General features: G+C 36.3%; 2 protein-coding genes across 2 annotated transcripts in view; both read left to right on the forward strand.

Moving 5' to 3' along the window:
* Positions 1-5,549: 5,549 nt before the first annotated feature.
* Positions 5,550-7,699, forward strand: LOC121736912. Its single transcript, XM_042128382.1, has 3 exons — positions 5,550-5,784; positions 6,664-6,896; positions 7,274-7,699. The coding sequence occupies exons 1-3, from the start codon at positions 5,578-5,580 to the stop codon at positions 7,662-7,664; spliced, it is 831 nt and encodes a 276-aa protein (XP_041984316.1). The 5' UTR covers positions 5,550-5,577; the 3' UTR covers positions 7,665-7,699.
* A 9,071-nt stretch (positions 7,700-16,770) lies between these two features.
* LOC121737431 overlaps positions 16,771-26,795 on the forward strand; it is a 176,536-nt gene continuing 166,511 nt past the window's right edge. The window contains exon 1 of the mRNA XM_042129109.1: positions 16,771-16,855. The gene's annotated coding sequence lies outside the window, so the exon portion shown is untranslated. The remainder of the gene's footprint in view (positions 16,856-26,795) is intronic.

Raw genomic sequence — 26,795 nt, forward strand, 5'->3', positions numbered from 1 at the left:
TTAATTATAATATTAGTATGGTCTAGACGTTGCCCGAAGGAAACCGTTCTTGGCGGATGTTTACATCCTATACGGAACCTGCTTTCTTTTTAAGGTTGTAGATTTTAGCTTCTAGGATATCGTGATTAATCACCATTTTCAATCAATATAATTTGTATTGTGTTTTTCAGTAGGTACTTAATAATAATATTAGATTTTTTTTTAATTATTGCTTTATCGACGGTATAATTTTTGAGTTGTAGTTAACGATTTTTGACGATGGTTAACATCAGTAAAAATATTCTGTGTTATTGTGATAACAAATGATATTCTTAACGACCTCGGTGGCTCATGGCTCAGTCGGTGGGCTGTTGGTAGCTCAAGCCGGCGGTCGCAGGTTCGAATCCCGCCGATGGAACAAAAAGTTTTCAAAGTTTTTGAGTCATGGATGTGTATTAAATATGTGTATCTTATAATAAAAATCTTAAATATATTATGTACAGTATTAAAGTATTAAATATATTTCCGTTGTCTGGCACCTGTAACACAAGTCCTTCAGGTACTTAGCCCGGGGCCAGACTGACGTGGTGTGAACCGTCCATAGATATTATTATATTATTCTACATAATATTATGCGTTTTTCATATAATATGGTGATAAGTGAAAACTGTAATTATCATTAGCTTTACATAGCAACATCTTTCTTATCAGGACAATATGATTGTGAGAATGCACAGTCAAATGAGTTGTTACTTGTAACTATTGATAAAGTATGCTTAGATCTTGAATTTCCACCAAGTACTGTTGGTACGCTCAATCCATATTCCATACTAATATTATAAATGCGAAAGTATATCTGTCTGATTGATTTTGCTAAAATTTGAGCCCCGGGACAGGAAAAAGGATACTTTTAATCCCGAAAAAATGAACGGTTCCCGCGCGATAAACGAATTTTGGCGCAACGGAGTTGCGGGCGACATCTAGTTTCTTATAAAGGCTCACATCACCAAGCTCATCATTATTATTAAATAGATAAACTTTTACAAACACTGACTTATCTCGCTTACGCTAACGTTACACCTACTGATTTCATTAAATTTTTAAATCAAGTCTTCGAAAATGAAATTGAAAAGAGATATTTAAGATCCTCAAGGCACAATATAAGGTCTACTGTCCTTAGGGCCTGTAGCCCTACTACGAAACCGTTTTCAGACTCAAACAATCGAACGAGAATGCCGCGTCCTGCTCTAACAACGTCATATCACGTTTGTTCGAGTAGGACGCGGCATTCTCGTACGATTGTTTGAGTCTCAAAACGGTTTCGTGGTACGGCCCCTGTTTATCCACTTTCTGATTAGTGCTAGATAGGCTAACCACCACTTAACTTGACAGATAGAGTATGGAGGATCTGTCAAAAAGTTGTGGATAGCCTATGCGGCACTTTATCAGAAAGTGGTGAAACAGGCTCTCACACTTTTAATATCAATATCTAGTTTGTTTAAATATAGAGATAAGTCTGATATGCTCGATAAATATAAATTGCTGATAACGAGGAATATAGATGGATATAGATGCTCTTATTTCCTATGACATTCCCATGAATGTCATAGGAAATAAGAGCTAAGATATACGACTTTATAAAGTCAGATAATTATAACTGGATCAATACCATTATTGATCCAGTTATAATTATCTGACTTTATATAGTCGTATAATTATAACTTTATCAGAATAATATTACCAACCTACGTTATAACATTTAGTTATACCATTGACTCGTTTTTATTAAAGGCACTTGATTGAATTGATTAAGGATATAAATTAATGAATCAAAAAATAATAATACTACAATTCATTTGAAAACTATCATCACCATGACTGGTTCAAATTATTTTATTCAATATCTTATCAATTATCCTACGAATAATATTTTTATTGTTCATAACAATTATCCTTTAAGAATCCAGTCCACGTAACGTTATGTATGCTATCTAACCCAAGTTTGATGTACCATCGAGGAAATTGATTCCTAGGCAGTTGACAGACCAACGTAATTTGGTCGGATAATGTCAATTCAATGTTAATTGTAATCTGTCGGCTGGGTTTGACGTAACGGACTTTACTACGTAGATCCCCCATCTGCCTAGGATTCAACTTTTCTGATAGTACATTTTTTGTGCTCCAGTATTGCCGACAACAACTGCAAACGTGTGCTTGCCTTCTTCCATCAAGTTTTTTTGCAATCAGCTTTATAACGAGCTCACCGTATCTTTTTCTTCTGTGTTTTTCTAGAGTACATATATATAGGTATCCAAGTAAACGGTCTGTTTCTTTGATATACACCCAGGGCCCATACCACGAAACGGTGTTGAGACTCAAACAATCGGACGACAATGCCCCGTCCTGCTCTAACAACGTCATTTCATGTTTGTTAGAGTAGGATGCAACATTCTAGTACGATTGTTTGACCCTGTATGGGCCCTAGCTAGAAGTTCTTTTCTATAGAACAGGCCATAGCCTTGTTTGGCTTTCGTCTTCATATCATAGTACCATTTGGACATTGCATGTTTGTGAGGCCATGTGGTATTGACTACATATCGACTGCTCTTAGGTAGACTATCGTAACATCAAGACAACTTTATAGGAGGAGAGTTTGAAGTTGCAAATTTAAACCATGACTTTATTTTTAGGGTTTGTTTAGTCAACAAGGAACCCTTATAGCTTCGGTCTGTCCGTCGGTCTGCGGTTTTACTCAGAGCCGTACAAAGCTGTAATTCGGCATAAATGCATATTATATTAATGATGCCGACAAAATGGTATATAAAATCTTAAAAAATATTTTTTTATGGTACCTAACCCCCCCTACACATCAAGCGGGGATGATATTTTTTTTGCGTCCGCCCCACCGTATGGGGTGTCGTTGGATAGTTTTTTTTTTAATATTATGAGTGTTCATAGATTATTTTCCGATTTAGGGATCCATTTGTGAAATATGAAGTTTCAAAGCGGAAAAAATCGTTAGAGTCCAGTGTCCCCCCCTTCTACATGCAGCAAAACGGCTGCCTCTGGAAATGTGAAAAAATTCACAAGAGTGGGAAATATGCTGAATTTAAAAGGAAAATTATCACGGCTAAGATGACTTCGTAATTATTGAGCAATAGTCGACCAACAAAAAAAAATTTGGCGAAGTATAAAGGAACTCTTTTTTTAATGAAATGAGGGGGCAAACGAGCAAACGGGATCACCTGATGGAAAGCAACTTCCGTCGCCCATGGACACTCGCAGCATCAGAAGAGCTGCAGGTGAGTTGCCGGCCTTTTAAGAGGGAATAGGGTAATAGGGGAGGGTAGGGATGGGAAGGGAAGGGAATAGGGGATGGTAGGGAAGGGAATAGGGTAGTATCCGGTAAACTCACTCACTCGGCGAAACACAGCGCAAGCGCTGTTTCACGCCGGTTTTATGTGAGAACATGGTATTTCTCCGGTCGAGCTGGACCATTCGTGCCGAAGCATGGCTCTCCCACGTATAAATTCCTTTGAAAGTAACTGAGATGATGTAGTTAGTAGTGTAAAACACATTATAAATGTACAATGTAAACCTTGTATAGAGTTCACTGTGTAAGTAGCAGCACTGAAAGAGCAAACATTTTTTTGTGAATGAAAATTAATATCGGCAAGCGCCCCAACGTCATTTTGCTCTTTCAGCGCTGCTACTTTCACACTTATGACTTAAGAGCCCATATGACTCTAACTTGACTACATACTTTAACCTAGATCTCAAAATCTGTAAGGTCTAGAAAACTGATTTTTTGACACAAGTAACTTCAGTTCATAAAGATTAAATGCTCAAGACGAAAACACGATTACTCAAAAAATGCTCGATAGTTTCTTTTTTACAAAAAACCCTTGTTTTAGACACATTTTTGCTTGGATCTTCGAAGTTTGCTGTCTTTTCTTTAATATTTTTTAATATCTAAAAAGGTATTAACCTTTTAATCCCCAAGCGGCCGGATCCGGCCGCCACAGATTATACTGCAGCCATTCCGTCTACACCCAAGCGGCCGGATGTGGCCGCGCTCTTTCGTTCGATTGAATTACGTATTTCGTTGACTTAGAGACTACTTTTGTATGAAGAAGTTTGGTTAGTTATGATCTACGATAAATTTGCCACATTCTGCATGCAAAATATTATACAATCTGTGGTCGACGAATATTTGTCAGTCATTTGAAAATCGTGAATTTTTCGTGTGTGTTCTGCCATGTTGTGTTGTTTGTTTGATATTATTGATGGATTTAACGAATGTAAGTAGTAAAATAGTTTAATTTATTAATTATAATTTATAAATAGTTTTAGATAATCATTTGAAAGAAATACTTACATCGTAATAACTTCTAGTTTACACGAGAAAATTTGGTTGTTATTTATGTGATTTGAACGCGATTTGTTTAATATTTTTGTAAATAATTGACGTTAAAAGCGTATATTATCGTGTACAAAACGATTTAGATCCTAGTAATAGTATATAATGGTATCGTTTTAGTAAAATAATCAAGATAAAAATTACCTATTTATAACGGCTTTTTGCCAGCCGCAGCCATTTTGAACTTTATTTGTATTGCACTAAGGACGAAGTTTGCTTGTGTATAATACCAAAACCGGTTTTTATTACTCTTATCTCTTATCTGTTTATTGATAACAAGTTAAGTTATTTCAAAGAATTGTTTACATAAACAGTTTGTATAGCTCTGTGTTATTGAGATTATAATAATGTATTAATATATTTGTTGCGAAATAGTTAGAAACATAGATTTCAAAGTTTACAGTGATGAGACAAATATCACATCTGACTAAATACTATATTATGATGGCTTGATAGATAGAAAATTTAACATATATTATAATATTTTTCACTCAAACATAAAATATGGATTAGATGTAAGGTTATTACATTATTTGTACAAAGAGGGTAGGCCGGGTGCCATTTTTTTTTTGCAAACCACGTACCCTACATTTTTGCAAAGATTTTGGCACTTACTGAAGGGTTAATAAAACCTAAATTTGCTCAAAACACTATTTTCATAATCATTATAGTTCGTCTTTTATTCAAGTAGAACTAACTCGGTGATGATTCCGCGCCGTCCTTTTTCACCTGGCATATGAAAGACGGGCGTGAGTGTGAAGAGAGAAGAACAATGTTTGATTTTTAGAGTCAGGTGAGCTCTTAACTCTATACAAGGAAGACATACAGTATACACATACACCCTATAAATATCACTTAGTTCTGTTACACTCTGTTTAAATATAATTATTCTACTCACAACCTACAACATTAAATTTTTTTGTTTGTATTTTTATTTAGTCAGTAAAATTGTACTTTGAAATACAATCATTATTACTATTGTATTATGTACTATGGTCGTATCCTTTCTTCGTCATTGAATAACACACATTGTTATCTCAACGTTAAACGTTAACTTCTGTTTAACTTCCCGCTTGTCAGCAATCAGCACAAACTGCACAATAAACAGAATCGTCAGTGTGTCAGCGACTTTGCTGCGAGACGGTCAGTGCAAATGTCATTGTCAAATTAAAATAAACATGGAGTCAGACTCTTTGCAAGTGCTACCTGTGGATCAGTGGCACAAACTGAAGGATGTGTTGAGGAGGCGGTGGCCGCAGCACGTTTCGGGGTACACGGCACTGGACACGATGGAGGTGATCGTCCAACGCGGCTGCGACTACGCCTTCACCGTCTACTGCCCCTTCGGTGATGTCGGGAACGGAATGGTCGCTGTTAATAATAAAGTGAGTAGCCACCTACATTACAAATTATTACTAAGTAAGTATTAAAAAAAAATAGAAGACAATATTCATTTTTCTGGATACCAAATGATTTGCGTGCACGTGCCGGCTTGAGCCGTGACGAATCATACTGTTTTCTTGTAAATTAAGAGATTACTACTCTTTTAGAGTCTATAGTCTATACTCTATAAAGTAGCCCATCGGATGAATAAAATAGCACTAAATAACCTTGCAATAGATCGCGTAGCTTGACCTGGCAACAATAAATTTTATCACTGTCCTTTTCTCACTTGTGAGAAGGTCATGCGCTCCTTTTTACTGCTACACCATACAGCTGCTTGTGCCCTTTTCAATCGGGGACAATGCATTTAAATTTTTGAATCATACCCAACTTTACATTCATACAAACAAGATGCAGTTATTATCAAAAGGCAACAATGTAAAAAGATATAAATTCCATGTTACAATTCTTAGACAACATTAGAGAGTAAAAGTTAAAACAAAACGTTTTCTTCAATAAAAAAATCATTGTAAGCTCAAGTGTCATTGACACGGTGAATTCGTTTTCAGTTATCATTATCACAGTTATTAATTACATATACTTCACACTACGCAATCTGTTTTAATCTTGGAATGACACACAAATCACAATAATATAACTATCAGTATGTCTGGTCCCAGCTATCAGTTACAATTTCATTCTACAAAATATAATTTCCATAATTTTATATTCAGTTTCTCGGTGAAAATACATACAGCCGAACGTATGATTTCCTCCTGTTCGGAAGTCGGTTTAAAAAGATTTTGCAGCTAGTGTCATCCCTAGACTATCTTCCGTTTTTTATAGTTACAATTTATCAATATGTTTTAATTAATTTTCAGGAAGGATTAATCGAATACATTATACAGTGCCCTAAGGACAAGACTGATGTATTAGAAAAAGCAATGAGAACCACAAATATTCTGAATCATCCAAAATTTGAAGTGCCCTTTGTATCTGAGCATGTTATGGACGTCGTCGGCAGAATTATCAAAGAGGAATGGAACGCTAAAGTGGACTACGTATGCACGACTGAAACCTATCTACTCAACAGAAGTACACCGTTTGATGTTGAGTGAGTCAAGACCATGGTACTGCCCATAAAGTTAATATACCTAGCGAGGTATATTAACTTTATGGTACTGCCGCGATTAAAGTCTGTCAATGGACTACTCTGTATTTGTCTTTCATCAAACTTCAAAGTCGGTCCAGTAGCTTCGAATTATAATCCATACTAATATTATAAAAGCGAAAGTGTCTGTCTGTCTGTCTGTTAACTCTACACGCCCAAACCGCTAAACCGATTTTACTAGGTACTGAGATAATTTGAGTCCCGGGAAAGGACATAGGATACTTTTTATCCCGGAAAAATGTACGGTTGCGGGCGTCGTCTAGTACTCTGAGGGAATCGAATGTAAAGATAGATATTTTACTTTAACGTTTTCTTTTCAGACTACCCCCAGACTTCGTCTTCAAGCACATGACTTTAGACTACATAGAGCTAGTGGACTCAGTCTGGCCTCACAGATACGACAAATCCAAGTGGTATTTTGAGCTGCTCACCAAAGCCAAGCTAGGATATGGCCTGTTCCACAAGGACGAACTTCTGGCCTGGGTTTACATCAAAGAGATGGGAGCACTTGGCCACCTTTACACTCTAGAAAAGCACAGAAGAAAAGGATACGCTGAATTGATAGTGAAGTTGATAGCCAATATACTGATGGAACAGGGTAAGACGACGTTTGCCTTCTGTGTTGTCGGCAATACCACTGCGAAAAACATGTACATAAAACTTGGTTTCGATAGTGTAGAAGATGTGACCTGGAATGGATTTACGAGATGAGCTAATAAATAATTGTTTAGGTATAATGATAGCTGGTGTTGTATCGATTAGCAATGATGCGAAAAATAGTATTAATAATTAAAATAGTTTTAAAAATTTTGTATGTTTATTAATTTTATGAGTATTAGGTAATTATTAAATATTTTTTTTTAATTTTTAACGATTTTTATTTCTTCTCTTAACCGTGTACAAAAAATAGCAATAACAAAACAGTTTATTGCTATTACAGCATGTAAGGGACTAAAGATTTAAATTATAGAATACTGCGAATATGGAAATAAAATTAATGAATCGAGGACACTATTACTATGCCTGCATAGCTAGCACAAGCACGTAGACAAACGAAAGAAACTAAATTTTGACAGTTTTACCGGAAAAACATTGGAGTAAAAGTTTCTTTCCTATCTCGATATCTTTCGCTTTTGAAAATCTATAAGTCAAGCATGACGATCCGCTTTTGACATTTAGTTTCTTGATTCTGTTTTTATTTTTATTATGGCACTTGGCTATAAAACCATGGCCAGTGTCGAGTAAATGGCGGCAAATTCAAAAAATCGATATATATAGCAACCCTGTCTATAGCCGGAATTATAGTTTTGATCTACAAACTACGAATAATAAAGTTCCTTAGTTTTTATTATTCGTATTTCGTAGATCAAAACTATAATTCTGGCTATAGACAAGGTTGCTACACGTCGATTTTTTGAATTTGCCGCCATTTACTCGACACTGGCCATGGTTTTATAGCCGAGATGCCATAATTAAAAAAAAAGAACCAAAAAACTAAATGTCAAAAAAAAATAATTGCCGTTGCTTTAATGGTTGCTATGGAAAGAGTTTCTTGTCTTTGTCCACTGAAACTCAAGTCGATGGGTGGTGCCATGCTCGGGAATAAGATATGTAGACATGGGAAAGAAACTGCCATTACTTTCTTCCGAAGAATCGACTGGGAAACCCCTTGCTAGCTACGCTGATCGCACTGTGATTGAATAAAGACCAATTTAGTAATATATGTATAATTGAATTTGTTATTTAAATAAAAATGTATGTACCATCGAGGAAATTGATTTCTAGGCAGTTGACGGACCTACGTCATATTGTGGTCGGCATATTATGTCAATTCAGTGTTATCTGTGATCGGTCGGGTGGGTAATGGGTTTGACCATTTGACGCACGAAGCTAAAACAAAGCATCATGGTTTGACGTAACACGACCAATCTACGTAGGTCCCACATCTGACTAGGAATCAACTTCTCTGAACCTAAACTGACCTAAACTGCCGCAAAACATGAATATTAACATGGAGAAAATATATTAATAGATAGGATTCGAATCCCGCCACCGGAACAAAAAGTTTTCAAAGTTCCTGGGTCATGGATGTGTATTAAATATGTGTATCATGTAATAAAAATCTTAAATATATGTATAGTATAAAAGTATTAAATATATTTCCGTTGTCTGGTACCCGTAACACAAGTCCTTCAGGTACTTAGCACGGGGCCAGATTGACGTGGTGTGAAGCGTCCATAGATATTATTATTATTATTATTATTAATTATATGCAGATTTTGACACAAGCCCCATACATTATCCGCCAAACTTTCATTAAATTAAAGTTTAATCATCATTAAATGTCTCTAGGTGTATATCAATTAAATGATTATCCAATTTTCACGTAAGATAATTACACAAAATAACCAGTGACGTTAAAAAACTATTGTCGCTCTAAAAACTAAAAGCTACACAAACAAATTATCGGATTTTATTTCATACAACTGGACACTTTGTATTAAAAGGGTCAGGTGTTTCGTAATAAAGTTTTTACGTTTCACACAGCTTTGTCAACGTAAATGAAATTGAAATATATACAGTAATTTGAGCATGACCAGTATCATAGATCAATAGCATGAATAGAAGATGTAGGTGATGATAATAATACAAGATGTTGCGCCAAAATTCGTTTATCGCGCGGGAACCGTACATTTTTCCGGGATAAAAAGTATCCTATGTCCTTTCCCGGGACTCAAAGTATCTCCATTCTCCATACAAAATTTTAGCAAAATCAACTCAGCGGTTTGGGTGTGAAGAGGTTGCAAATGATTTTGAAGAACCTGATAATTGTACCTATACCGATAAGTTGCTTTTTTACTAACTAAATTTATTATTTCTTTTGTAATTTTCTTGGAATTGTTGCAAATAAGAGATTTTTGTCCATTAGAAAAATCTGACCTCAAAATTTTAGTGCTGGGGAAGTGTGCCTACTTTGCATGAGGCAAGTGTGTCTATATGTCACACTTGCCCCAAGTCAGGGTTTACAAACATTTGGCCTAATATTAGTGATTATGTAATTTCTGATTGCTTATATTTTATTTACTTTTTAGTAATTAAAAATAAAACTTAGCAACTTCACTATTCAGGCTTCTGTAACCCAAATAAGTAAGTATCATATTTTTGAAATTAACAATAAAATAAAAGAAATAACTCATTCAATAATTTTTACATCTCCTCCGTTTTTTACCCCTCTCCAACGTAGTATGCCACACTCACCTCATAACTTTTGCTCCTTTAATCTATCCTCAGAAACTATATTATGTAATACAGTCGTCATATGATTAGTTCCGATGATCAGGTAGTATATACTTTGCATTTTCAAATTTGAAATAACTATCTATTGTACACTTACGATATAGTCACACTTGCCTCACTTTCTTGGGTAAGTGGTGTCTACCACAGCACTTTATAAAAGACCTTAAAAATATAAATAAAATAAATAAAATAAAATATCTTTTTATTCAAAATGGGTATCATGATACACTTTTTGAAAGTCGAACGAAGAAACTACGTTGCCTACCACCGGTTCGGGAACTACCCCGCCGAGAAGAACCGGCGTAAGAAACTCGCACGGGGCCATCTTTTACATGGAATCTCTTAAATGGAAAATTACAATGTTATGGCTTACAGCTATGTAACAAAATTAAAAGAAAAGTAACCTGCACGGAGCCACCCTATTCCCAAGGTGTGCTGTCCTCGAAGAAATCATTGACTTTATAATACGCTTTAGCACACAAACGTTCTTTAACTGCTTTTTTAAATTTGTTTAAAGGTAGATTTTGAACATTTTCTGGGATTTTATTGTATAGGCGTATACATTGGCCTTTAAAGGATTTGCTTATTTTGGCTAGTCTGAACATTGGTATTGCTAACTTGTTCTTATTTCTAGTATTTACATTATGATTATCACTTTTCTTTTTGAAAATATTTATGTTCTTTCTAACATATAAGAGATTTTCCAAAATATATTGAGATGTGACGGTCAGAATTCTTATTTCTTTAAATTTTTCTCTTAGAAATTCCAAAGACGACATCTTATAAATAGAACGAATAGCTCGCTTCTGCAGCACAAATATTGTATTAATGTCCGCCGCGTTTCCCCACAAGAGGATGCCGTAAGACATTATGCTTTGAAAGTAGCTAAAGTAAACTAATCGCGCGGTCTCTACATCAGTGATTTCACGAATTTTTTTAACAGCATATGCTGCAGAACTAAGCTTATCTGCCAGTTTCACAATATGTGGACCCCATTGTAACTTACAATCAAGCGTTATGCCTAGGAATACGGTGGTGTCTACTAAATTCATTTTCTCATCATTTAATAGTACATTGGTTTGTACTTGCCTAACATTTGGCAAGATAAATTTTAAACATTTTGTTTTATTAGAGTTTAAAAGTAAATTATTAGCATTAAACCAATGTACTATTTTTGAGAGAGCACTATTTACCTCGTCATAATTAAATTGTCGCCTCTTCACATTAAAAATTAGTGAAGTGTCATCAGCAAAAAGTACTATCTCATGCTTATCTTTAACAAGATAAGGTAAATCATTTATATAGATGAGAACAAGAAATTATTTATATAGACGAGAAAACAAGTGCTTAATAGGCAATATTGTGTTACCGGTCAATTATGAACCTTATCGTATTTTGATTTCACAGAGAGTGAGAAATTAAACCTTAAACTACTTGATTTTTACGTTCAAAGTAAACTTAAAAAAAAGTATGACGCACTTACCCGTATCGACCTTAATCTTATATCTTTAAACGAGCAATTCTTGTATATATAATCTCGGAATCGGCTCTAACGATTTTCATAAAATTTAGTATATAGGGGGTTTCGGGGGCGATAAATCGATCTAGCTAGGAATCATTTTCAAAAAATGTCATTTTATTCGTGTTTTATCGAATACCGAGCAAAGCTCGGTCAAATAGCTAGTTAATTATTAAAATGTATTATATTATCTAGGCAAAGCCTACTCGTAAGTAGTAAAATTGGAGTCCGTACCAACTTAAAAAAAGGCAACAAAACAAACTATATCCTTCTATTTCACTTTCAGGGGCTGCATTTGATGTTTGTTATGCAAATAGCTGTTTACGGGTTAACTTTTTGCAGGGGTTCCATTTTTTATGTTTCTTTCATAGGTTAGAGCAGTGCTTTTCAACCTGTCGGCATCGTGATCCCCGGGGTCACAAAGCGTCTATAGATCAGAGGTCGAGAGAACTATTTCAGTAAAAAAACAATAACAATAACAATAAAATAGGGAAGTATATTTTCATAAACTTATACTTAATGCATCATAAAAAAAGTAAAGGTTGGGAGGTTGCGAAATATTTTTTATACCAGGGGTCACATCATAAAAAAGGTCAAAATATAAATTATACCAAGTATAGTACATGAAAGTTACTAAAGCAGTGACGTCACTGAATCTGACTTTATAGCCCTGACCACATGCTCAGCATGACCTGAAGGTATTAACTCAGCCATAAAAAAGTTAACACTTAATAACCCCGGAGCATAAAATAAAGTGCCTACTGGGGTGACCTTGTTTTTTCCTTGTATTTCGCCTGTACATAAGGTAAATGAGATGAATTCCAAGTTATCCAAGTTAAAATTAATCTTTAAATAAAGCAAAAAATAAAACATAGTCCTTGTAATAAAACATGACGTAGTTTGTCCTTAATAAATCATTGTCCGGGCATCATATGAATGTCGTGCGAGAGTGAACAGTCACAAAAGTCACCACTTCGCCCAAAATTCATATACACCTTAGACCTCCCCCACTCCGACCGGCACAGTTGCAATAGGACAGTCTGCAGTCCCCCGAGTGCCATACGTATTTTATTAATTACTAGCTGTCCCGGTGAACTTCGTGTCACTTTAAAACCTTCCCTGAACTTCTACGAATATTTTAAGACTAAAATCAGCCCAATCCGTTCAGCCGTTTTTGAGTTTTAGCGCGACTAACACATTTGAAAATCCATTTTTATATAATATATAAGATATTAAATCATTAATTTTCTTCGTAGATTAAAACAAAACCTAAATATTTTCCGAGTTTTCAAACGCTCAAATCTTTGGAGAAATCACGGTATTGGCGAAGCTGGTTTGAATCCCAACAGTGTTGTGATGTTTAAGATTTATTTATTTATTTATTCAGGTATAATTACAGACGACAGAATAATACATATTAATTAATAATATTTTACGAAAAAAAAAAACAATTGATCACATTCAGAGGTCCTATTAAAATTATACACATCATTCCGCTCATTTAAATTATTACTGTAATATTAATATAAAATTATTGGTAAAAACTACATGCTCAACAATATCGAAATAATATCGTAAGATTTTTTTTTATGAAATAAGGGGGCAAACGGGTCACCTGATGGAAAGCAACTTCCGTCGCCCATGGACACACGCAACATCAGAAGAGCTGCAGAAAAGCTGCAGAAGAGCTGCAGCTGCGTTGCCGGCCTTTTAAGAGGGAATAGGATTACAGGGTAGGGGAGGTAAGGAAAGGAATAGTGAAGGGAAGGGTAGGGAATTGGGCCTCCGGTAAACTCACTCACTCGGCGAAACACAGCGCAAGCGCTGTTTCACGCCGGTTTTCTGTGAGCCCGTGGTATTTCTCCGGTCGAGCCGGCCTATTCGTGCCGAAGCATAGCTCTACCACGTAACGTGTATTGTAAGAATATCTAGAATTTAGGTTAATATCTGATAGGTAATACTGAAATTCTTACTAGATGACGCCCACAACTTCGTTGCGTTAGAATTCGTTTATCGCGTAAAGCGGGAAGTGTACATTTTTCCTGGATAGAAAGTATCCCCATACCAAACGGCAAAATCGGTTCGGCGGTTTGGGCATAAGGCAACCAGACAGACATCTGTCTGTCTGGTTGCCTTATGCCCAAACCGCAAAAAGACAGACACACTTTCACATTCAGGGTGCAATTAAACCTTCCTGCCAATTTATTTCCAGGGCTTAGGTATCATTAGGAGAGTCCATTTAACCAAAAAAATTGGGTGTTATTTTTTTTCAATGACATATTTTATCCCATTATATATCGTTGCAGAACGGTCTCGCAACTCGCAACGCGGGGGAATGCGTGGAGGTGACGCGGGGGGAGGAGCGCGCGCGGGGGCACGTCACGCGCGGCCGACGCATCGTGTCCATTAATTGTAGTGTATTGTAGGATAACTTTCGGAAGCTATTTCTCAACATTTTAGTACTGAGTGATTATAAAAGAAAAAATACGTGTATTTTTAATTTTAACAAGGATAAGTATATCAAATTTTGGCAGGAAGGTTTAATTGCACCCTGTATTAGTAGGCATCCATTACACAGTAGGTTTTGCTGTCAGTTTTACCACAGTCAATACTGGGAGGTTTGAATAACCTGCCGTGTAATGCAGTGACTGATGGTTGCATGACATTGATTGACAGTTATCTGGATATTTTGGTTTTTATGTTCTGCAACCATCAATCATGACTTTTGAGTAAACGTTTAACATTTCGTCAATCACGCGTCAGTCATATATAGGTATAGTCATGTCATAGTCGTCCATAATTATCTTGCGTGAAAACGTGTATTCTTTGTGATGGTTGCGTATGACTGACAATCAGTCGGAACGACTGTGTAATGTGAAATTAATTCCAACAGTCACCAACAGTTAAACGAAAGTCATGATTTATGGAATTGACTGACCAGGGCATGACCGTCTAATAGACGTCTAATGTGTCTCTGCCATTTTAAAAGTTTGAGTTGATCAAAAAATAATATAATTTTTTCCTTGCTTAAATTGCTTTGGTGAAAGCGTAGATGCTGTTTTCCCTTCAAAAACACCATCTTAATATATATTTTACATTTAAAAAAGATACATCGCGAAGAAAGAAATGAACGCAAAAAAATCACAATTGAAATAAATTCTCACATGTGCGAACGTGGCGAACGTGGCCCGTCCCTTTGTGCGAGGACGAGACCTTGGGCCTATCTCGTTTGTAACAATATTACATTTTCAGGGTTCCGTAGTGCTACAGTAAAATGGCATGTATATACCAATGTTACTCAACCTTTTTTTTAAACGTGCCCCAGACACATTTTGGTCTTGGTGTCGCGGGCCGCACCCTAGGGTTGATTTAGACCGCAATGCGACGCGTAGATGCGTTTCTAAATTTATATGTAATTGATTGTACTGTTGGTTCTTGGTGGAAATTCATGTTGAACACTAATAAAACACAATTTGTGTCTTATTAGTGGAAAAAGTGCACGAAAAATTGTGTTTTATTAGTATTTCTATATGGATTTGACAGATTCGCAAGACGTCTCACGCAATTGAAATCTGTCAAATCCAGACAAATTTATGCCGCGCCGCGTCTCGCCTCACCTCTTCGCATTGCCGTCTGAATTGACCCTTAGTGTTAAAAATTAACGTTGTTCAAAGTTAGCGATTTAAAAGTGGGCAATTTTCACGACGTTCACAACCACTGCACTATTTTGCTGGTGGCCATGAATTTCAAAATGGTTGAAGTTTACGCGGGCCTCTAAAAAACGTCCCGGCGGGCCGCAGGTTGAGTTTAGCTGGTCAAATCGAATATTGTTGAAAGTGCGTCTGTTTGTAACATCTTCAGTATTCACCCGTAACACCCGTTATATAGTAGGTAAGTATAGCTAAGCTCAGAAATAAACCGTAATCTATGGCCTTAGTGACCTACTTTATATCTGCTCAAATTTTCACCAAAATCGGTCTGGACGTTCACGCGTGTAGTCATAATACAAGGGTTTTTCCCTTATTATTTTTTATTTAAGATTATGATATCATTAGCTGTTATTTGAATTTGTTCGATTAGAAGATTTCATTTCAAATACAAAAATTTATATAGTACCAATAGTATTCTTAGGGCGGATTCGACCAAACTGGAGTAAAATTTTACTCGAGTATATCTGTCTCCTAATCTAAGAGTAAGCTGGTTTTGCGTTTTTCCAACTTCTAGTCCAAGAATGAGGCAATTACACGGGAGTAAATATTTACACGGACTATTTTGGTGGAGTAAATATTAAACTGAGAATAGTTGCACAACAGGGTTCAACTGTCACGGTCAGTGTCATTGTGAACTATAATTGACATTTTATTTCATACTCTTCGAGTAACTTGGTAAAACGCAAACGAAGATATCCTGGAGTAAATTGAAGGAGTAAAATTATTCTCAGTATAGTCACACTCGTGTAACTTCAAGTTTGGTCGAATCGGGCCTTACTCGAGTTACTACTTACTTAAGTAAAAAAAAAGTGTATTTACTTAATGTTTAATACTAGGTAATACAAAAATATTATTTATAGGTTTGGAATACACTGCCAACTCAATAGACTAGTTTTAAAATTCGTTTATGGCGCGGGAGCCGTCCATTTTTCCGGGGTAAAGTATCCTATATCCTTTCCCGGGACTCAAACTATGTATCTTCATACTAAATAGTGAAATCGGCATAGGGGATTGGGCGTGAAGAGGTAACAGACAGACAGAAACACACACTTTTGCATTTATAATAATTATTAGTAAGTATATGGATTATTACCAATACCACATTCGTATCAAGAACCATTAGTCCATACCTCATAAGTCCAAACTAAACTACGTCACCCCATGTACAACGTAAAGCGATGAAATTTCAATGTACACCATATCTGGGACGATTATCCGTGAAATAAATTTTATTTGTGATAAGGCGGGCGGGCGGCGCGCGGCGGGCGGGGCCGCCCAGTCGCCGCCGCTCGCTCTCGCCGCGACGACGCGCCCTAGCCGCGCTAATTTTACACGCCTGTGACCTACTAGTGATTGTGTTCTGTGACTTTCCATTGGTAAGTACCTTAGATATTGGTAACCAGATGGCGATATGAACTATCATTTCCTAATATAAACCTTTACAGGAATATTTCAAGACTAAAATTAGCCGAATCGTTCTTGAGTTTTAGCGAGAGTAACAAAATTGAAAATTCATTTATATTTATATAGATAGATTCACGCATAACCTCAAAGTTTTGGTGGAAAAACCATAGAAAATTACATAGCTCGGATGATATAATATGAAATGCATGTTGAGATCAGTTTTAGATTTTATTCTCGTCAAGGCAATGTCTGCGGCAATTAGTTGAAGATTGTGAAAGTTCCATATGTTAACGTCCCGTTTCGCTATTTTGTGACGAAAATTTGTCTTATTATTGCTTTGTGGCACAAAACCTTGTAGTTTCATTGTGAAATGTATCTCCTGAAAGAAATTCTTATTGTTTTCGTGTACATTGTTGTTTTTAAGACCTGCGTGATGAACGTTTTGAATTTTATTATTGCTATCTAGTACAAAATCTCGAATTTCGGTTGTAAAATATATCTCCTGTAAAAAATCTGATAGATTTAGTATCTACGTGGTTGGTTCTAAGCCCTTTATAATAAACATTTTTAAGGAATTTAATATGATGTCACAATTCACACCACTCTAACTAATGTTCATTTTAAAAACGTATATTACTCATACGTTCGTTTGATATCATCTTAATTCTAATATAATACATTTATTCTGGTCCTTAACATACGACTCAAATACAGAAATAATAAAATATTCGATCCTATGATCCCACAATGAAAATAGCACAGTTCCTTATTTGTGGCTGCCTTTGTAAAGTTTTTTATCGTTTTCGTAAAAAGAATCATGAACATAAAGGAATAAATTAAGTCCCAAATGTATATTTTGATATTACAAAATAATATTGCGTAAAATTTCCTGTTTCTTGATTATATTATCTAATTTTATCTTTAAAAGAAAAGTATTTTATTTTATTTCGCCAACGCGCAAAGGATCATTCGCAGCCCTCTTATTTTCTGTAAAAGCATTTAATATCTTTGGCAATGTTTATCATGTTTTCAAGAAAAGCCAGTACCTAGTTGTTTGTCTTTTTTTTTAAGATATTTAATTTCAAAAAAATAAGCAAAGTTTTCTTTCACTAAATTCTTTCAGTGTTAAATAGCCCATTTATTGAGGAAGGCTACAGGCTATATTTTATCACGCTAAGACTAATTAGGAGAATGTGGAAAAAACGGGGGAAAATTATTTGAAAGTGCTTTTCTCGCGAACTACTGGAGCAATTTTTATGTTATTTTGGCACAGATAAGAAGTAGACCACGTGAAGGATCATAGGCTATCGATTCTAATAATTTTTTCAGTGGCTATATATTTTATACCCGTGCGACGCCGGGGCGGGTCGCTAGGTGTAAATCGAGTCCCGATATATTCGTGATCGAATATTAATAGCTCCCACACCGATTTCGGTGACGGTGGCCGGTTTCATTGAAACCAGGCCAGCTACGCAGGAGTAATTTTATAGTGCCCAAGTGTGTGTGCAGTCCACAAGAGCACTCTCTATTCCTTTACTCTCATAGCCCAGTGGGACGGAAGACCGACACGACTGGCGAGAGATCAGGCGCAGGACCGACTTTTTACATGCCCATCCGACGCATGGATCATCTTACTTGTCAGACAATCAGGTGATCAGCCTGCATTGTCCTAACCAAACTTGGAAATAACATGTTTCCAACGCGGGAATCGAACCCACGACCTCCGAGTCAAGAGCCGCAGTCTGTACCACTAGACCACGGAGGCGTTTAGTAGTATCGAATATTATAGTGTTTTTACAAACATTGTCACAGAAGCATTATCATCGTCTACAAAATTGAGCTTCGTCCTTCTCACAAATGATAATATTGTTTTAACACAAAGAATTTTCCTCTCTACTTCATAATAATTGAAAATCTTTCCATTATTCTCTAATCTCTATATCAATTCCTTGCGACGTTATTTATACAAATTATAACACTATCAAAATAATGTGCTGTTGAATAAAATTGAACGGCAATATTATGTTACATTTAAATTAATTGCATAATAGCCTTCTATACTACGATAGCTTTTACATAATATGGATCAAGATAATTGTATGTAATTTTGTCATCTTATAAAAGAACTAAAAAAAGTTTTTACTACACAACAGCATAATATTATAACAGTTTTTCGTCTACTAACTAATACTAACTAAATCCCCGCTTATAATTAAGTCGTCAGCGTTTGTCCAGGCCTTCTTTCTTAATACAAATATAGACCTTTGTCGAAACCACGAGACGGGACACAAAACATCATTATAATGAAAGCCATAGTTTGTTTGGAGTTTGGAGGGCGTGTTTCGAACTATTAACCAAGTATGGCCCAGTGCTCTCTTGACGCCATACTGTTGATTCATTCCGAAGTATAAGCGCCAGTGTTGGGATTTTATTACAATTTACGAGACGAGATGTCTAGGTTCCGAAATAATTGCCAGTATACTGGCCATTGCTCAAGAGTCAAGACGTAATTAATGTATTTGATTGACGGTTGATACACGTTTGATGTATAAATAATTAATCCCGCTGTACATATTGGACCAACTCATTGAGCCATCGCATTGGGCTAACGCCTTCTGGGCCATTTGTTGGGAGCGACATTCCATACAGCGTTATACGTACAGCAGCTACTAGACTGCGTTCCGGACACATTCTGTTTAAAAAATTATTTTATGATGAGAATTGCATTACCACTTTGTTGTGAATGTGGCATCTTGAGATATGCTTTAAATTTCTTTATTTTATTAACGAAATTCGCTAATCTTTGACCTTGTCATCATCCCTATTGTATAATGTCGGATAATTATGTAGACGGTCTAACGGAGTGGCGTAGTTTCTAAGAACTAGGGACTGAAAGCGGTACCGTTATAAAGGGTATATACCGGTATAAAATTACGGTATTGCTTTGATTTAAAGGTTGAGTCAAAACGGTTGAACTTCACCATTGCGGTACCGCAAAATAATGAAATATAACTTTATTTTTACGGTTTATTGCTACCCCAACCGAAATTATTTCGGTACCGAAATAATGGTAGGTGACGACGTACCTACGCACCGGTGCGGCGTTGCCAATTCGCAACTGTCATATCAAAATATTGTACAATCGAGGGTACAATTAATATTCATTTCAAACTCTTCCTGCACTTGAATGGAGTGGCAATACTATATTATTAGGTATTGTTTTAAAATTAACGTCCTGCTTGACTGTAACCTTTAAGAAAGTATAAATGCGACTCAAAAAATTTGAGTAAGGTAACTGTAAATGGACAAGATGAATATATTATAATAATTATTATTGCGAGCCCTGACGTGATATTTCGGCAGGAGGCGTAGCCGGGTGGAAAAAAAACCTTTATTTTACAGGTTTAGATATCTAAAAAAAATAACGATACCGTAATTTTGCAATACCGATATATATATCAGTACCGTTATTTAAAGGTTACCGTAATTTAAAGGTATGACGTCATACCGCTAAATTTCTCGACCTATATTTTCCGGTTATTCAGTCCCTGGTAAGAACTAAAACTCCTTAAAAAGGATTTTAAAAAACCGTTGACCCAATGTTGGTCCAATGTGTACGCAGACTTAAGCTGCGTCCCCATCAGACACGGCACGGCGCCGCCACCGTGTTACGGCACGATGCCGCCACCGTGATACGGTACGGCGCCGCACCGTGACACGGTGCCGTGTACGGTGCACCGCGCGCCCCTATTCTGGTGAAACTTCCGAACAAAATTTGTGTCCAAACTTAAACGAGGCATAATATGAAAATACATATCAAAGTCGCGTAATGCAAATATTGTCATGTATACCGAGGAAATTTTATGTATAATAAATAATAGATAATAGATAAAATTTTATCTATAATAAATAATAGATAAAATTTCCTCGGTTTCTTTTTAACCGACTTCAAAAAATATTTAATGATTCTTTTTCAATCTTCGTCTTAGTAACAACAAGAGAATATATTTTTCGCGATCCATATCCATTATCCAGACAAGCACTCTCGTTCGAGCGCAAATATCGACAGAATAGGGATGCACCGTTCGCGGCACCGTGACACGGTGCGGCGCCGTACCGTATCATGGTGGCGGCGTCGTGCCGCAACACGGTGCCGGCGCCGCGCCGTATCTGATGGGGACAGAGCCTTAATACATCACAATTATTGTCTCACCCGTGGCAACAATATGGCGGATACATCAAGTCTTGAGCAGTGGCCACTAAACTGGTTTTTATTTCGGAACTTACACATCTCATCTCGTGAATTCAATCATACACCATTTTGAATGTTTACTTGTATACGTTGTATATATTTTAAAATTCCTATCTGGATATATTTTATGACTGTCGATCTTTTGGCAACGGCCCCTTATAAACAGATAGTATAATAATTATAGCTGCTTAATGTTGATCAACTAATGCTTTGTCTTTGCGCGAGATATTTTTATTTGTTTATTAGAGGTTGTCTGTATGAGTAAGAATTTCGCCGCAACTGTACATTTGGATGCTAAAAAGGCACAGCTATATTTTATGTCATTGACTGGTGCCTCTATGTGTTTCCCTCAAATAATATTAGAATAATTGAAAAGAATAGAATAGAAATATTTTTTTATTCTATTCTTATATTAAATTACATCTGCAAACAGACTTCCAGAGATTTTTTTTGAGTATCCCGTTCCCGTATATACGTTCGGCTGTATATATATATATATATATATATATATATATATATAATTTTTTTTTGTATATATATATTATATATATATATACAAAAAAAATAATATATATATATTATTTTTTTTGTATGTATAACGATAACTCAGCCGTTTGTGATCTGATGATAGGATTCTGAATGAATCGAGGGGACTCCTTGTAATTTGTATGGAAACATATAGTGATTTAAATTTTTTCTGAAGCATCCGAGGTAAATGCTACCAAAAAGTAAGATTTCGCACCAGGTTATACCCTGGATCCGAAGGTACCCAACAGAACTTTTCAATCCTTATAGATACAGGTTCGGGGATTTCGGCGTCGTTTAAACAACTGAAAGCATAAGCCAACAAATCAATTTATTTGATCATCATCATCAAAATCATAATTATGCCATGGGTCATCACATTATGACCCAATTATTGATGCTTTTCGTGATATTTTGCATCGAAGCAGATGTTTTTGATGATTATTTCGCTGTTTGTGGACCGATTTTCAAAATTCTTGTGTTATTGTATAGGGTATAATCTTGATTTTGTAAAATAATTACGAAAGTGGTGAGCTGATGATGGGATCTATGAGCAATCGAGGGAAATCCTTGAAATCCTTGAAATTTATCAAAAGACTCATAGAATAGAATAGAATAGAATAGAATAGAATACGTTTATTTTTTCCAACACACAACATATACAGAATAGAAAATAAAAAATAAAAAGGACTTAAGCTATGTACAATTATAATTATAGGTATATGTTATGTGATGTCAAAAATTGGCCCCAGCTCAGCTATACGCAGCAAGCAAGCTTGCTGCACTGGTATTCTGCAGGGGCCAAAGAGTGACTTCACAACATAACATGCAGGGATAAACAATAAATAATTATGACTACAACAGCTACAACAGTAAAAATAATAGACAGAAAAAAGAAAGAACAAAGAAATAACATTACTTACTATAAATAAAGATACGTGACAGGTGTACAAGCATAAGAACTAAGATTATTGCCAATTAAAATACAAAAGAAAAAAAAAAAAAAAAATAGTTTGACAAGAAAGGCATAACATAATAATATAATCTATTGTGGGAAAAACACATGGATAATTTTATCGATTGTGACGTGGCTTATAATTTGTTATTTTAAATCTAGTTTGGTCTAATATTAACTATTTACAACACAAGAATGAGAAATTGGAACAGTAATGGGTGGACACTGGACAAACATAATCACTAAACACGCACAACGAAAAGGAAAGTTCGTACCGCCCGCGCCGTTGGATAACCTTAGTTGCAGATCGTGGTGCATAAACCTCAGGTATGTTATATTATATTTTCTTTTTGAGTCTTAAGCAGGTGAGTTCTATAGTGACGACTGAATGAGTTTTTTGATTTCAGCGCCCTAAAAGGAGGCGGAAGATTATTCCAACAGCGGGAGGCAGCGTACTTAAACGAGCCACGGAATGCTGAAGTCCTGTGCCGTGGTGTTGTGATTTGATACTGGGAGGCTCTGGTTCGTTTACTAAAGTCACTGGCCCAAGAGAGTTTCTCATATAGATAAGAAGGTGTACGAGTGATTATGATGTCGAAAAGCAGTGACGCAAAGTGTAGTTTCCTGCGCTCCTTCATCTTGAGAAGGTTCGCATCATTAATAAAAGGTGTCACATGAGCGCGAGAAGGAACTGTAAAACAAAAGCGTACACAAGCATAGTGGTTAAAATGTTGTTTCTAGTAACTTAAACATATGTTACAAATAAGAGAAAGTTCATACGAAGGTGTCTCTTGGTCCAAAGGCACTGAACAGAACTCCTGAACCTTCAATGATAAAAGTTTTTAGATTGCAGCATCGCTTAGATAACTGCAAGCATTTACCACAATTTCGCAACTCTCAAGCGTATATAATACATAACGTAAATGACAAAACAATGGTTGGCGGATCAAAACCACTAGCCATCACGCTAATAATTTAGTTCTTCTATTGAATCGCCGATCAAAATGTATGGAATTGACATGACGTGAGTCGAATCAGCTATGTCCTTACTATGCAATTTCATCTTAAATTTTCGTCATCATCTTTTTATTCAACTTTCGTTTGGCATATTCAATATTGAATGCGTCAAAATCCACCCGCGTTGGAAAGAAAAGTGTCATAGCGTCGCGGGCATGCCTCACGTGCGATGTTAACTGCGGGGCTAAAATGGTCGCTTACTTGAATCATACAATGAATAATTTACGATTCATTTTTAAACTTCTCTTAACGTGCAATTCATATAATGATTCGTACTAAGCAATTCATTTGTTTGACATTTTTCTATGAAAAGTCGTAAAAATGGTCCAATAAATCCGAATTGCGTGAAACAGCGCTTGCGCTGTGTTTCGCCGAGTGAGTGAGTTTACCGGAGGCCCAATCCCCTACCCTATTCCCTTTTCTACCCTCCCCTATTCCCTTCCCTTCCCTACCCTCCCCTATTACCCTATTCCCTCTTAAAAGGCCGGCAACGCACATGCAGCTCTTCTGATGCTGCGAGTGTCCATGGGCGACGGAAGTTGCTTTCCATCAGGTGACCCGTTTGCTCGTTTGCCCCCTTATTTCATAAAAAAAAAAATAGCTCTTAACGACAGAAATAAATCAAGATATTTTATTTCTGTGCTCTCAACGCTCTGTGGCGTTATTGCTATTTATATTAGGCTAGCACAGGGCCCGTATCACTGTTATAGTTAATCCGACTCTGAAAAGGTAACAAGCATTTTACTGTCAATTGGAAACCGTTTTGTGATTCAAACAATCAAACGAGACTGCCGCGTCCTGCTCTCACAACGTCATTTCACGTTTGTTAGAGCAGGACACGGCATTCCCGTTCGATTGTTTGAGTCTCAAAACAGTTTCGTGATACGGCCCCTGATTCGCGTCAATCCTCGCACGATATCGCTTCAGAATCGCCCCGTACGATGGTAATAAAGTCGATCGCTAAACCGGCCACAGACTGCGGAAATTGCGCCGCCGCGTCCGGCGTCCGACCTTCTGTGACAAGGAAAAGCAGGGGTGTAAAGGAAATAATATACGGCTATCAAAATTTAAATTAGATTTAATATTATATGATTTAGGTACTTACTCGATGGTAAAGTTGCTTACATGCGAATACACTCTGAATATTATGTAGAAGATCTACGTAGATGTCTTCGCAGGTAGATATTTTATGGAAGCTTGAATGCAAAACAGACACTAAAACTTCTAAATAAAACAAAAAAAAGTTTGTCTTGACAAACATTTTTCTGATTTTTAAACGTACTGAAAGACTAGCAATCTTTTCTTTTTATTTCTTCGGACACGGGCTAAGGATTTTTACCCCATCCCAAATTAAACATTCAAAAGCGTAACGCTGATGAATAAGTTGACCCGGTGTATTATATTACAAGGTTCAAGGTTTGAACCTTGTAATATAATGAGTGATACTCGCGTAAACCTAAGAAATCACGACCCGGTGTACTTCGTATCACTATTCTCCTACAATGAACCTTCCATGCAGGCCTAGCTTAACAACAGTAGAAATGGGAAAGAATCGACATACTGACAGATTTTATCTACAAAATGGCGGATTTCCATTGTCTAACTTTCACTTTGTCTATTCTTCCGTAAAAAGAAACAGTTCAGCCGTTCTCACTTCTCGAATAAGAGCGAGACTAACAACATTTTTATTTTAAATATAGATAAACAGATAGGCTGTTCACTATTATTTTTAACTAACATTGGCCTATTCCATAAAGTAAACACCAGGAAAATACAAGGGATATAAAAATAAAGCGATCGCGGTCGATGGGAAACCCTCTTGCCATTTTACGATTATAAATATCCAACCATTTAGATCACTATCGATGGTATTAAATTCGTGTGCCAATATGTTATTTTCGTATTTATCCGAGAGTGAACTACTTACGGATTCATTAAGAATTAAGAGGATACACCAGGGGCGAGAGAAATTGAAAATAGTTATTTGAAAATGTATTGCTGTCTCACCAATCTCAAGTCTCCCACCGCAGAGCGCGATAGAGACAACACGAAAAAGTTCTAATAAAAGAACAGAAAATCTTTGATTTGTTGTCCGCTGATTCCTTCTCCAAAACTTAACCGATTTAAGTACTTTTTTCATTAAGAATTAAAGCAAGGCTTGAGCTGTGTTATATTTTTTGTATAATTTAGCCAGTTTTGTTTTCTGGGTGTTTGAACACACAGGAAAATCTGGCCATTTTTTTGGGTTTTTGGACGTTCTTATCTTTTTTAATGATAAAATTATGAAAAAAAAGAAAACATAGGGACATGCTAATAGTGGCCATAGATATTCAGGAAAAAAATCATAACTCTACCGGCATTATCCAGGGAGGAAACAGGGGAAAACGTTTGTATGGAAAAACGGAGGTGTGGACTCCTCTTAAGATGAATGTAGAGAACAGGGTAGTAGGTACTTCTGATAAACCAGTTCGTCAACCCCGTTGCGCAGGAATTCGTTTACCGCGCGGCGCGGGAACTGTACGTTTTCCGGTATAAAAAGTGTCCTATGTCCTTTCCACAACCAAACCTTTTTAACCAAAGTATCTCTACCAAATTTCAGCAAAATCGGTTCAGAGGTTTGGGCGTGAAGAGGAACAAACAGACAGAGAGACTGACAGACACACTTTCGCATTTATATTATTAGTATGGAAGTATTGATGTCCTGGCCCAGCCGGCCTAAGATGCGCAAACGAGAAAATCTCGAGATATCTCACTCTCGTGTGTAGTTATATTGTCGATAATGACTTAATGTCAAAATCATTTTTTGACATTATGTCGCTAGATTTTGACGACAGATCTACACGAGAAAAATGAATGTCATGTTAGGATCAATAGATATGAAGAGAAAAGCCATCAAACATCGAGAATACGTGTAGACAAAATTTTCTCGTTGGCGTATTCTAGAGGGGCAGGACTCAAAGTATCTCTATACCGATCAAAAATCGGTTCGGCGCGCTACGCTTGGCTGATGCGTAGTATCGCGTAGTTCGATCTCACCTGCATCATCACTTCATATTATAAAACAAAGTCGCTTTTTTTGTTTATCCCTTTGTTCCCTTGAATCTTTAAAACTACGCAACGGATTTTGATGCGGTTTTCTTTAATAGATAGAGTGATTCAAGAG

This window comes from Aricia agestis, chromosome 20, assembly GCF_905147365.1.
Source record: "Aricia agestis chromosome 20, ilAriAges1.1, whole genome shotgun sequence".
Classification (NCBI taxonomy): Eukaryota; Metazoa; Arthropoda; class Insecta; order Lepidoptera; family Lycaenidae; genus Aricia; species Aricia agestis.